The sequence below is a fragment of the Bos indicus genome, chromosome 2 (assembly GCF_029378745.1).
Source record: "Bos indicus isolate NIAB-ARS_2022 breed Sahiwal x Tharparkar chromosome 2, NIAB-ARS_B.indTharparkar_mat_pri_1.0, whole genome shotgun sequence".
Lineage (NCBI taxonomy): Eukaryota > Metazoa > Chordata > Mammalia > Artiodactyla > Bovidae > Bos > Bos indicus.
The window spans coordinates 116158599-116170969 of NC_091761.1; the positions used below are offsets into that span (position 1 = coordinate 116158599).

A 12371-nucleotide genomic window follows, 5' to 3' on the forward strand; every position below is an offset into this window, starting at 1 on the left:
CAGCCAGATTCTGAACCCACTGAGCCATCTGCGGAGCCAACTCTATTTACAAAAGCAAAACCACAGTTTTCATATTTAATCTCTTTTGGAAAAAATATTAAGAGTGACTTTCAGGGGGCTTCTGAGTCAGATTTCTCTCAAGTTTGGCTTGCCTATCATATTTCTTTTTTAATTTTATTATTATATTTTTGATTTTTAATTGGAACATAGTTGACTTAAAATGTTGTGTTAGTTTCTGCTGTAAGGCAATGTGAATCAGTTATACATATACATATATCCACTCTTTTTTAGATTCTTTTCCCATATAGATCATGACAGAGCACTTATTGTATTTCTGATAGTTTCAGACAGCTCACTAAGACACATCATTTTAGCTATAAAGTGAAAGCAGTTCTTTACTGAGATAATGGTCAAATCTGATTTGTGAAGCTCGTTTGATGCTTGAGAACAAACAGCTGTACTGACCCATGCCCATAACACCCTGAAGGGCTTCCATGCCTGAGACTGTCCTTCAGTAAAAATTTTAAATGAAGATCTTGTCTTCAGAAAATATTGGTACTCTGAAGCACTTAGTTCTGCTGCCACTGCTGCTGCTAAGTCACTTCAGTCGTGTCCGACTCTGTGTGACCCCATAGACGGCAGCCCACAAGGCTCCCCCATCCCTGGGATTTTCCAGGCAAGGACACTGGAGTGGATTGCCATTTCCTTCTCCAATGCATGCAAGTGAAAAGTGAAAGTGAAGTCGCTCAGTTCTGTCCAACTCTGAGCGACCCCATGGACTGCAGCCCACTAGGCTCCTCTGTCCATGGGATTTTCCAGGCAGAAGCACTGGAGTGGGGTGCCATGAGAAACTGCAAATCCAGATACTTAAGAGTTTAGCATGATGGATAACAAGCCAATCAAAACTGGATGTGAAACAGCTGTATACAAAGTTTGATCTAGAAGAAATGACTTAAAGAAGCAACAGTTAACACAGCGGAGCATCCCCCAGAGTTAGAACAGAGTACAAAGTAATAAAATATGCGGCAACTTTGCTAGAGGGTCCTCAGAATTCAGTTGTGATTATTCGTTAATAGATGTAGATTCAGGATAATCTCTTTAGAATAATTTCTTAAACTAGACTTTAATGAAGATATTATTTTAAAACACAGTATTATGGTTTCCTTAAACTACACTTTCATGTTTATCCTACTGAGGAGAATTTGCTTGGAAGACGAATTATGTACTTTTCCCCTGACCATGTGGCTACTTCTTCCTTGTGTGTAGCTGTTTTGGGCAAGAAATTCTTGTCCTTTCCACCAGTGCTGTGTCCTTGCTGTTGTTTAGTCACTAAATCATGTCTGAGTCTTTGGCGACACCATGGACTACAGCCCACCTGGCTCCTCTCTCCAGGGAATTTTTCAGGCACGAATTTTGGAGTGGGTTGCTGTTTTCATCTCTTGGGGATCTTCCCTCCTGACCCAGGGATTGAACCTGAATCTCTTGCATCTCCTGCATTGGCAGGTGGATTCTGTACTGCTGGGCCACCAGGGGCAGGCCGACCACTGCTGTAGATCAGCTCTGTTTCCCTCTAGATAATAGCGTCGCTTCAGCAATGTCCAGGTCTAGACTGTTTCTGTGCCAACTAAGAGAGAAAGGACTTGTAAACTAAGAAAAAGTAAACTACAAAGTACTTTTTAGGAGATTAAGGTTTATTTTTCATAGGGATTCTGAAATTTCTTTAAAGTTTACAGTCATGGACAATTTTCAACATCTGAGTCAGTTTCATTTATTATAAACTCTTGCAGAAAAATAAACCTTCCAGTATGCCTTTTATTTGTGTTTAGATTTTTCCCCTTTGGGGAGGAATAGAAAGAACCATAAAGACAGTATGAATCAGCTAGCTCAAACTCACTGACGTCATTAGAAACTGTAAAGGGACAAAGAATTAAGAAAGAAAGTCATACAGTTTTATGTCCGAATGTGAGTTCCTTGAGATTGGGGCAGGGGTTGTGAGTAGAACTTTCCTACGCTTAGGGAGATCTAAGATCCAATGGTAATCTTAACTTTGGCTATAAATCTATCATTTCTAATTGTAGGTCTTCAATACAGATTCCCAAAATATAAAGTTTAGAAAAGGCCTCCTTGCCCTTTATTATGCAATTGTTAGTGCCTCAACTTTTGTGCCTGCTGCAAATGACAGATTCCTTTAGATAGGAGCTGCCAGGATGAAGCCTTTGACTGAAGTGTAGATGCTGATAGCTTTTCCTCTCCATTTCTCTCCCTTTTGCAATTCATAGCTGTATAATTAGAGATTAGTATCAGCAAATGTCTGAATTTTTCTACCGCATCTTAGACCTGAATTTCCAAAGAGGGTATCGCTGTTAAAAAACTCACCACCTAATCCTTTTTGTTTTCACCAAAGATTTTTAGCCATCAACTGGTTTTCTGGACAAGGGATTAAAAAGTCCCCAAAATAGCACAATCAAATCATTTTGCCTAAACAAAGAGATTGAATTAAGTGTGTTGAATGGACTCTGTTTTCCTTGGGCTATGAGACTCTGCAGTGTGAAATGTTTTACATTCTCTGTCTGCCAATTCTGGTTCTGCTCATTATATTTAAAAAGCTTCTCCATCCCATTTTCAGCTTCTTCTTTTTCTTTTTTTTTCTTTTAACATAAATGCTGGCATGCAACTTACTTCTAGGAATAGCTCTGAGCTGATGCTCTCAACTTAGTCATGAGAACTACATTTCTCTCCTCTTTGGAAATATTCTCCCCCAATTTCTGTAATTATGACCCCATAAGAGCTAGGTAATTTCAGTTAAAATGAAACATATAGCTTTGTAGAACATACAGGAAGCAGACTACTTCATAAAGGAAGGAGAGATCACAGTGTTGATTTCTCATACCAACAATACGCCTTTACAATCTAAGCCACAAGAAACATTTATCTATAAGAACATCTCTTCCCTTGAAAAGGAGGGTTTTTATACGTAAAGCTCAGATACAGTACAGAATATTAAAATTCATGGTTGTAATTTCTTATGTTGAAAGGTTTTCAAATAATGATGATAACATATGAAAGTGGTAGAACATTTTTACCGTTTTCACGCTGCAAAATACCTATTAGAAGAAGTGATAAAATATATTGAAAATAATCTAAGAGAGCTCTTGACCAGGCTTTTGTTTCTCATCATGCAATTCTATTTCTGAATCTTTTTCTGTTTTAAAAATAAAAACAACATGGATAGAGAATTGGTAAGATTAATTTGCCTGTTGAAATGAGAAAAGCAGAAGAATTATGAGCTTTGGCCTGTCACCCTCTGTATAAACCAATTACGTATTTTCAAAAGGTTACTTTCCCAATGCTGTATTAAGTGCTTAGGTCCTCATGAGCGCAGGTTCGCAACTCCCCACTTTTTCAGCCCTCAGCCCCGGAGCTGTGTTTACTTACAGAAGCGCAGTTTTCAGACTTGTCTTCCACGAAACCAATCTGGCAGGGTGTTCTCTGATTCTGCAGCCAGTAGTCTGTAGACTCCAGCAGGCTATTACTGCGGAGAACCTAAGGGAACCAAGAAAACCTTCTCAGAGCTACTGGCAAGACTTTCTATTTAAACAAAGAGCTCTTTTCTAAAGAATCTAGAAGTGTTTTGCTGGCCTCATAGCATCTGGATATTAGGAAAAAAAAATACTTCCAGGATAATAGCACCTCTAAAATGTATAAAACAATCAACCAAGAATCCACTTTAAAGGAACGTACTGACGTGAATATTGTTGTTTCTTCTCTCATCTAATTCAACATCTGGAAACTTCAGTGTACCTGTGACTTTTGCATAACTTGCAGTCAAATGACTGTTTGGGATATGGTTCAATTGGCAATGGGGATCACACTTCATTTAAGTGTTGGAGCTCTTTTACATTCTATGAATACTTTTGATTGAAATGTAGTGTTTCTCCATTTGGTGCAATAATAAAATTATTCTTCTTTAGATTTCCAGCTGTGCTAACCTATCTATGAAATAAGGCACAGTTCTTTTAGAGCATTTAGGGTACTACACTAAGTTTAAAAATTATTAGGAATAAATAAATGCATTACAACAACCATTTCTCTTGTAGAAACAGTATGGTAATGCAAAGTGAATTTCAATACACAAATTAACAACACCAAATATGGTTTACAAATGTCTTGTTTCTGGGCTTTGATTTTAAAGAAATAAAGAAAAATCTTATTTCTGAACTGAAACATTTTAAAGATGTAGTCTCATAAACAACCAAATGATTCAGCTTCTGATGTTTTAATGCGAGTCAAATATTGTATAAGATTTTTCTCATATAAGATTTCCAGTGCTCTCCTGGTACTCTCTACTCTATTAGGACACATGTCTGCCAATCACCTTCACTTAAGTAATAGAATAGATTTAATCAGTTTGGTTACTGCCACAAGAATAGAATGACACTTCGATTATATTTCATTTGCACACTGAAGGATTGTCTTCCTTTGTTCTATAAAAATACTTTAATTTTTGTCTCTGCATACTGAGTTAACCAAATATAATTCTGACACATTTTTCTATAACATTTTTGTGTTAGCCACATGATATTTTAATATTTTTCCCCCTCAAGGTTTATTATTCTGGAGATAACAAATTTTCATCATTCTTTTCCAGAACAATACCAAGAGACAGTGGATAGACTTCAGTTATCACTGGAGATGAAAGTTCGAGACGGAACTTTTCAGGTCTCTTAGAGTTTATCTAAAAATTGTGGTACTTCAAGTGTGAGTTGGGACCTATAGAGGCCCCTGGGGTCTTTCCTGGAGTCCAGTGGTCAAATTATTTTTATAATAATATTGTCTTTATTTTCTCTTTTCAACTGAATTGTCTCCTGAGTACTCAGTGGAGTTCTCCAGGGTCCACACGAGGTATGATAATGTAATAGGTTAAATGCAGAAGCAAATAGGAGAGTCTAGCCAAGCTCTTTTAAGTTAGATATTAAGGAGATTGGCTAAAAATGTAAAATAAAGTTAGTCTTCTCACTAAACTGTTTTGTTTTGGAAAACATAGGTATTGGCCATAAAAATATGTATGTTAACTTGCAGTATGTTTATTTTTAAATTATTTTTAAGTAATAAATTATGGCTATTTAAATTCTAATTGTTATTTCAAGATTAAAGAAATATGTATTTAGAATTTTCTTGGCTTTTTTCTTATGAATTATACGTTTATTTAGCTGCTTTAAGATTTTGTTGGGGCTTCCCAAGTTGCACTAGCGGTGAAGAACCTGCCTGCCAATACAGAAGACATAAGAGACATGGGTTTGATCCCTGGTTTGGGAAGGTCCCCTGGAGAAGGAAATGGCAACCCACTCCCATTCTTGCCTAAAGAATCCCACGGACAGAGGAGCCTGGTGGGCAACAGTCCATAGGATCACAAAGTCAGTTATGACTGAAGAGACTTAGCACACATGCACAAGTTCTGGTATTTTTGTTTCTATGTGGCATCAGACTTCATCAAAATATTCTGAAAATACAATTTGGCAAATCGAAAAAGTTATTTTTAATTTTTTTAATTAAAAATTTTATTTTATATTGAAGTATAGTTTATTAACAATGCATTAGTTTCAGGTATGCAGCAAAGTGATTCAGTTATATATATATATGTATCCATTCTTTTTCAAATTCTTTTCTCATTTAGGTTATTACAGAGTATTGAGCAGAGTTCCCTGTGCTATATAGTAGGTCCTTGTTGGTTATCTACTTTATACAATAGGGTTCATATGTTAATCCCAAATCCCAATTTATCCCTCCTCCAACCTTTCCTCCTTGGTAATCATAAATTTGTTCTCGAAGTTTCTGAGTCTGTTTCTGTTTTGCAAATAAGTTTATTTGTATCATTTTTCTTAGATTCCACAAGTGAGTCAAAGACAAATATGATATGATATTGCTTATATGCAGAACTTTTCTTAGGTTTAATTTATAATATGGAATATACCAGTAAGAACAACCCATATAATCAAAATTTTCACAAGATCCCCAACATTTTTTTAGTGCAAAGGAGTTTTGATTTCAGAAACATTAAAATTGAGAACCATTGATCGAGATTAACTTTATTTGAAGTAGAAAAAGATTCTCAGTTCACTTCTTCCACTGCCATTCACTCTTACTTCCACCATAGAATAGAATTTAAGAAAACGGACATTTGTGATTTGTGTTGAAATCTTGTCCTGGTCATTAGTAGCAAGAAGACCTTGGATAGCCAATTTAAGTTCTGTCTCAGTTTCTACACCTGTGAATGCAGACAGTAAACACCTACTTGGAGGTGGGATCACTGGGGTATTCAGTGAGACGACGTGTGTCAAACACAGCAGTATGCAAAATGGTACGTCATCCTCTCAGTACATGGTTCTCATTGTTACTGTTTGATATGAACTACAAAGGAAAAGAGTGCTTCCCTGGTGGCTCAGAGGTTAAAGCGTCTGCCTGCAATGCTGGAGGCCTGGGTTTGATCCCTGGGTTGGGAAGATCCCCTGGAGAAGGAAATGGCAACCCACTCCAGCATTCTTGCCTGGAGAATCCCATGGACGGAGGAGTCTGGTGGGCTACAGTCCACGGGGTCACAAAGAGTTGGACACGACTGAGCAACTTCACTTTCACAAAGGAAAATAGAAAATTGGATGCCTTTGTTTGAAATTAGTACATTGAAAACATTTCAGATGTGTGAAGACAAATCTTCTTTAGCAAATCTTCTGACCTAAAAAGTGTAAGTTCAGTTTCACGTATTGCTGTGACCCTAAAACTGCTCTGAAAAATAAAATATATCATGCATTTAAAAAATAACTAAAATGAAGCCTACATCTTTCAATTGCTTAACAACAAATACTTTGAAGAGAATGTCTCTTGTGAGAATAATCATTCCCTGTGTAACTTTAAAATGTGAATTTTACTTATAATTAAAAAATAGCTTACTTGATTTTATCAACAATTAAATTTCACTATTTATTTAGAGATATTTAGAGATTATTCATTATTTAATACTTTATATTCTTTAATTATTGACCAAGAAATGCTACATTTAATTGAGAACTCTCTGGGCTAAGGTCCTATTTAGTTATTACCTGAATTAAACACCTAGACTTATGAAATAGAATTTGAGGGCTAATATGTGACATGTGCTTAAAATAGTTCTTGGCATGTAGCAAGTGTTCAAGAAACATGAGTTCAGTTCAGTCGCTCAGTCCTGTCGGACTCTTTGTAACCCCATGGACTGCAGCATGCCAGGCCTTCCTGTCCATCACCAACTCCAGGAGTTTTGGAGTTTCAGCTTCAGCATTAGTCCTTCCAATGAATATGCAGGAGTGATTTCCTTTAGGATGGACTGGTTGGATCTCCTTGCTGACCAAGGGACTCTCAATAGTCTCCAACACCACAGTTCAAAAGCACCAATAAACACCAGCTATTATAAAAATTATTATTCTCTTTGCCCAGACTTCAAGCGATTTATACTTTTTCTTCACACTCTGTGAACCAGTCTCTCTGGTCCCAAAGCTCGCATAACAGATTGCTCCATTGCAAGGTAGTAAAGTTACATAATTTCTCATCTTCCAGTTCTACCAAATATGTGTCTATGCACTTATCCATCTGTCCCTCAGGGACCTGGTCTGCGTGGTCAGAAGGCTTGAGTTCTAGTTCTGGCCCTACTGTCTGTGTGGTCAGGTTACCCACCAGCTCCCAGGCTCAGTTGTCCTTTGTACACAATGAAATCATGTGATCTGAAGTGCCCTTCTCTGGAACAACAGTAATTCTCTGCCTCTCTTCTCCTTTTGTTCCTTCTGCCCTTCCCATTCCCAAATATATTATGAAGCAAATAAGCAAAGAGAATAAAAATGCAGGCATCAGTAAACCATTTAGCATCATATGTTAAGCAATTTTGACCTGTGAAAAGCTTTTGGTGTAATGGTTTAGACAAATCGCTAGAAAAAAAGAAGAATGCTTGAAACAAGAATATGTGTTTGAGAGTGTAATGATTTTAAAGCTTTATGAATATAATCTCCCTGAAGAGAGTCACTTTCTGATGGGGGTAGGGAAAAAGAAAAACTCACCAGGCTTTCCATGGCTCATTCATTTATCTGCTATTTTTAGCTGCAGGTTCAATTATTTCAGATGAAGAGCTAAGGACAAACATGCTATGCATTCACAAGTTTGAAATAATAATGACACATTTTCTCTTAAAATTTCGTTGTGTCCTAAACAATGAGGAAAGATCATTCTGCTTTCCTGTACAGTGATTTTCCGTTTTTATACAGAAAACCAAGTTGCAATTGATATGGAATCCATGCACCTGAACATGGATGGATTCTTGGTAACCTGAACACAGCTCTAAATATTACTGAGCAATGCTTTAAAATTAATAAAAGTAATTAAATTGGAGAAGACAGCAGTTTAAGTTTCGTCACATTTCTAGTTCTATACTATCAAATACTGTCAAATTTTTTTTCTGATAATTTTAAGTATCATGATGTAAAGCAACATCAATGCTCTTAAAAGAGAAAATTTCACACACAAAATACTGTATTTGCCTAATGTATGTATCATGATTGGGGCTTCCCGGAACCCAGCTCAGAACCTTCTTAGGTGGGAAAGAACCTGCCTGCCAATGCAGGAGACACAGGTTTGATCCCTGGGTTGAGACGATCCCCTGGAGAAGGAAATGGTAACCCGGTCCAGTTTTCTTGCCTGGGAAATGCCATGGACAGAGGAACCTGGTAGGCTACAGTCATGGGGCTGCAAGAGAGCTGAACACGACTAAGTGACTCAACAACAACAGCAACGACAGGTATCACAACTAATGTTATTCAACTGAATAACATCATCAGAACAACGAGCTCATTCATCTTCAGCAACAGATTTACTCTCCCTCCCACCCCCAAACAAGTGGACTCAGAAAAGCTGAGAAGTGCTGGGACTTTGAGATGCACTCAGCTGTCTGAAGGCTGGACAGCGCCCGGTTGGCCATTCTAGGGCAAGCACCCTTGACCATCTGCTTACTGGAGTTCCAAACAAATATTTTAAAAATATGTATCATAATGTGGAAAAGATTTGGAAACACTGTTTAAAGAAAAATCATTCTTTCAAATGTGGTACACAGTTTCCATGGATGTGTGCTGGAGATAAGGAAAGAAAAAGAAAGAGGAGCAATAAGATAAAGGAAGCCAGATAAGCCCATTAGGAGAGTCCTGAGTATTCCTCAGAGAAGACTCTCCAGACCACTACTGCAGTTCTAGCCTTTTTCTAGGAAACTCAATTAAATTTTCCTTACACAAAGAGATTGTAAAGTGAGCAGGTCAATTAGATTTGCATAGTGAGATGCCAAGAGTTGGGACATCCCTGGTGGTCCAGTGGTTAAGACTCCACCTTCCAATGTAGCAGGTGAGGGTTTGATCCCTGGTCAGGGACTAGGATCCCACATGCTGCACAGTGAATCCAAAAAAAAAAAAAAAAAAAGATGCCAAAGAGCTGATGAAAATGATATTAGGGAAGAATGAAGGTAGCTACTCACTAAATACTATTATATATTTGCTCAGCAATAAACAGTGGTATCTCTACTGTGGATAACATTTTATTCATAGAGATAACGCATTCCTATAGAACGCACCTTTTTGTGTAAAGTTCTATGAGTTTTGAAGAAACCACATAGTTGTGTAACCACCATCTCAATCAAAATGTAGAACAACTGTTCAGCTTCATCACCCCCAAAATTCACGTCTGCTCCTTTTAGTCGAAAGGCCGCCCAAATCCCAAACTCTGGCAGTCTGATTTGATATCTACTTCTAAAATTTGCCTTTTCTAAAATGTTGTATGTGTGGAATAATGTAGTTTGTTGCCTTTTTGTGACCTGTTTTTTTTTCCCCTCACTGAGCGTAATGTGTTTAAGATTTATCTATTTATTTAGTTGGGTGTATTAATTTTCTTTTATTGCCAGCAGTATTCCATTTTTTGGATGTATGCATATTTTCAAAAATATCCATTTACTAGATTAAGAATACTTGAGTAGTTTCTATTTGGGGGTAAGCTGCCAGGGAAGCCCAAATATGAATACAGCTGCTATAAATATATACATACAGGTTTTTGTCTGAATTTAAGTTTTTGCTCTGCTTGAGAATGAGATTACTAGGCAGTGATGTAACTCAGTAAGAAACTGATGAACTGTTTTCTAAAGTGAATTTGCCATTTTCATTCCCATCATCAGAGGTCAAGTTGCTCTGCATCCTTGTCACTACCTGGTATTGTCAGTTTTTGTTTTCAAGTTTTAGCCATTCTACTTGGTGCACCATGGTATTTCATCATGGCTTACTTTCCTTTTATTTTTAAAAGATTTTTCTCCTTTTTTTTAAATTAAAAATTTTAATTTAGATTCTATATTGGTGCAAACCATATTCCTCAATCATAAAGCATTAAATAGACTCTACATTTGATACTAACTTTGGGATATCATTTCCAAGAGAAGGATAAGCCATCCATGTTGTTTTCATTCCCTCATTCATTCATTCAATGGCTGCTTGTTGAACACCTACTGTTTTTAGAAGATGTTGCTTATTTACTAAGCAATCGGGGGGTGGGCAAAACAAAAATCATGAGAAAGCAGAGAGTTTTGTTCTCATTCTGCCAAGGGAGGACCCACCACAATCAAATAAATTTTCCATATTTATATATGCTCTGTGAAAACTACTGTGACCATTGTGATGATAAAGCCAGAGAAAGAAATGAAAATGTAAGGGGTACAGTTTGGGGAAGTATTTTCTGGCTTCTGTGAGGGTGACATGGAGCAGAGATCTGAAAGAAATGAAGTGCCAGCCACACACCCACCTGAAGGAAGAGCATCTCAGCAGAGATCACCAGCAAAAAACAGAGGCTCAAAGCAGAAATGCATTTGTTGATGCTGAAGAGCAGCAGAGAATCCATCATGGCTGGTGCAGTGTGAATGGTTGGGGAAGGGATGAGAAAGGGCATTTTATCTTCCACTGAAAAGAAATTCATGGCTAAGGGAGCCAGATAGTCTTTAACATCATGAAGTACTCTAAGTTTTAATTTAGAAAATGTTTAATTAAAATTTTTGGATATTTAGTCACTGGCTCAAGTAATGCTTAATTGTTTGCTTAAATTTTTATAATAGCTTACAAACCTACCTCCACCAGATACACTGAATTAGAAGTCAGAAGATTTTGTGTCACTTTACATACTTAATTTTATGTTGATTTAATCTGTGCCTTAGGGAACTTCCTGAGAACTCTGTAATCTTTTATTTTCCACTCTGGGATAATATTTTTCCATTACCTCACAGGGAAACTCTTATGCTTTAGAAAGTACACTGAATTTCTAAGAAAAGACAAAGAAACAGACTGGAAATAAAATGATTGTGTGGAGGAAAGAAGCAGCACAGAACACTCAGTGGTTTAGTCTCAGTTTCTCGGAAGGTTGAATGAAATATTAAGATAACATTTGGTTTTTAATGATGATTCTTCTGGCTGACTGCCTGTCTTTTTGTGTATTTAGCTTCCTTTGACAAAAAGGGGAAACTGTTTTCAAAGTATGAATAATCATGTTGGATGTGAAACATTCTTTCACGACAAGGTTGACACCTAGCACAAAGTAGCAATCTTATAACTGATTGCTGCAAAAGTATTGGGAAAAAATGGAGTTCTGTTAAGACCTTGGAACTAGCAATTCTCCATTGTTAAGAAGCAAAGAACCTCGATAGCACCAGATCAAAGGTATTGTTGGTTTGGAAGTTTGGGAAGGAAATGGTTGGCAGTGGATCTGCAATTCTTTCTTGACTATGGAGTAGAGTGGGAGGGAATAGTCCCAGAGAAGAAAGAAGGTGACACTCTCGTATTTCATTGTAAACATACTAACCTCCAGATAAACTGCACTTTTATAGCAGCAGAGTCCTTGTCTATGGGATGCTGTTAGCAATATGTACCCAGTCTAACTAAGCTTGCCTCTGGTAAACAGGAAATATACTGATTTATACCAGTCTTCCCTGGTGGTTCAGTGGTAAAGAATCTGCCTGCTAGCGTAGGAGACGTAGGTTTGACTCCTGGGTCAGAAAGATCCCCTGGAGAAGGAAATGTCAACCCACTCCAATATTCTTGCCTGGGAAATCCTATGGACAGAGGAGCCTGGTGGGCTACAGGCCATGGGGTTGCAAAAGAGTGAGACATGGCTTAACCACTAAGCAATAACAGCAACACACTGATTTACAAGTACTTCCAACAAATGTCACACGTGCAAGTATCTCTCTGAGTATAAAATGGAAATGTTTCATGAACAAGAGGGCTCTCTCCTTTGAAGTTACAGTTCCCATGGATGTAATCTGGAGATTTTGTACATTATCT

General features: G+C 37.3%; 1 protein-coding gene across 5 annotated transcripts in view; it reads right to left on the minus strand.

Annotated features, from left to right (window-relative positions):
• Positions 1–12371, minus strand: part of SPHKAP (SPHK1 interactor, AKAP domain containing) — a 191832-nt gene that overhangs the window by 112710 nt on the left and 66751 nt on the right. For all 5 annotated transcript variants that reach the window (XM_070773334.1, XM_070773344.1, XM_070773336.1 and 2 more), the window contains exon 3: positions 3436–3543. In XM_070773334.1, coding sequence (XP_070629435.1) covers positions 3436–3543 — 108 coding nt within the window. The remainder of the gene's footprint in view (positions 1–3435; positions 3544–12371) is intronic.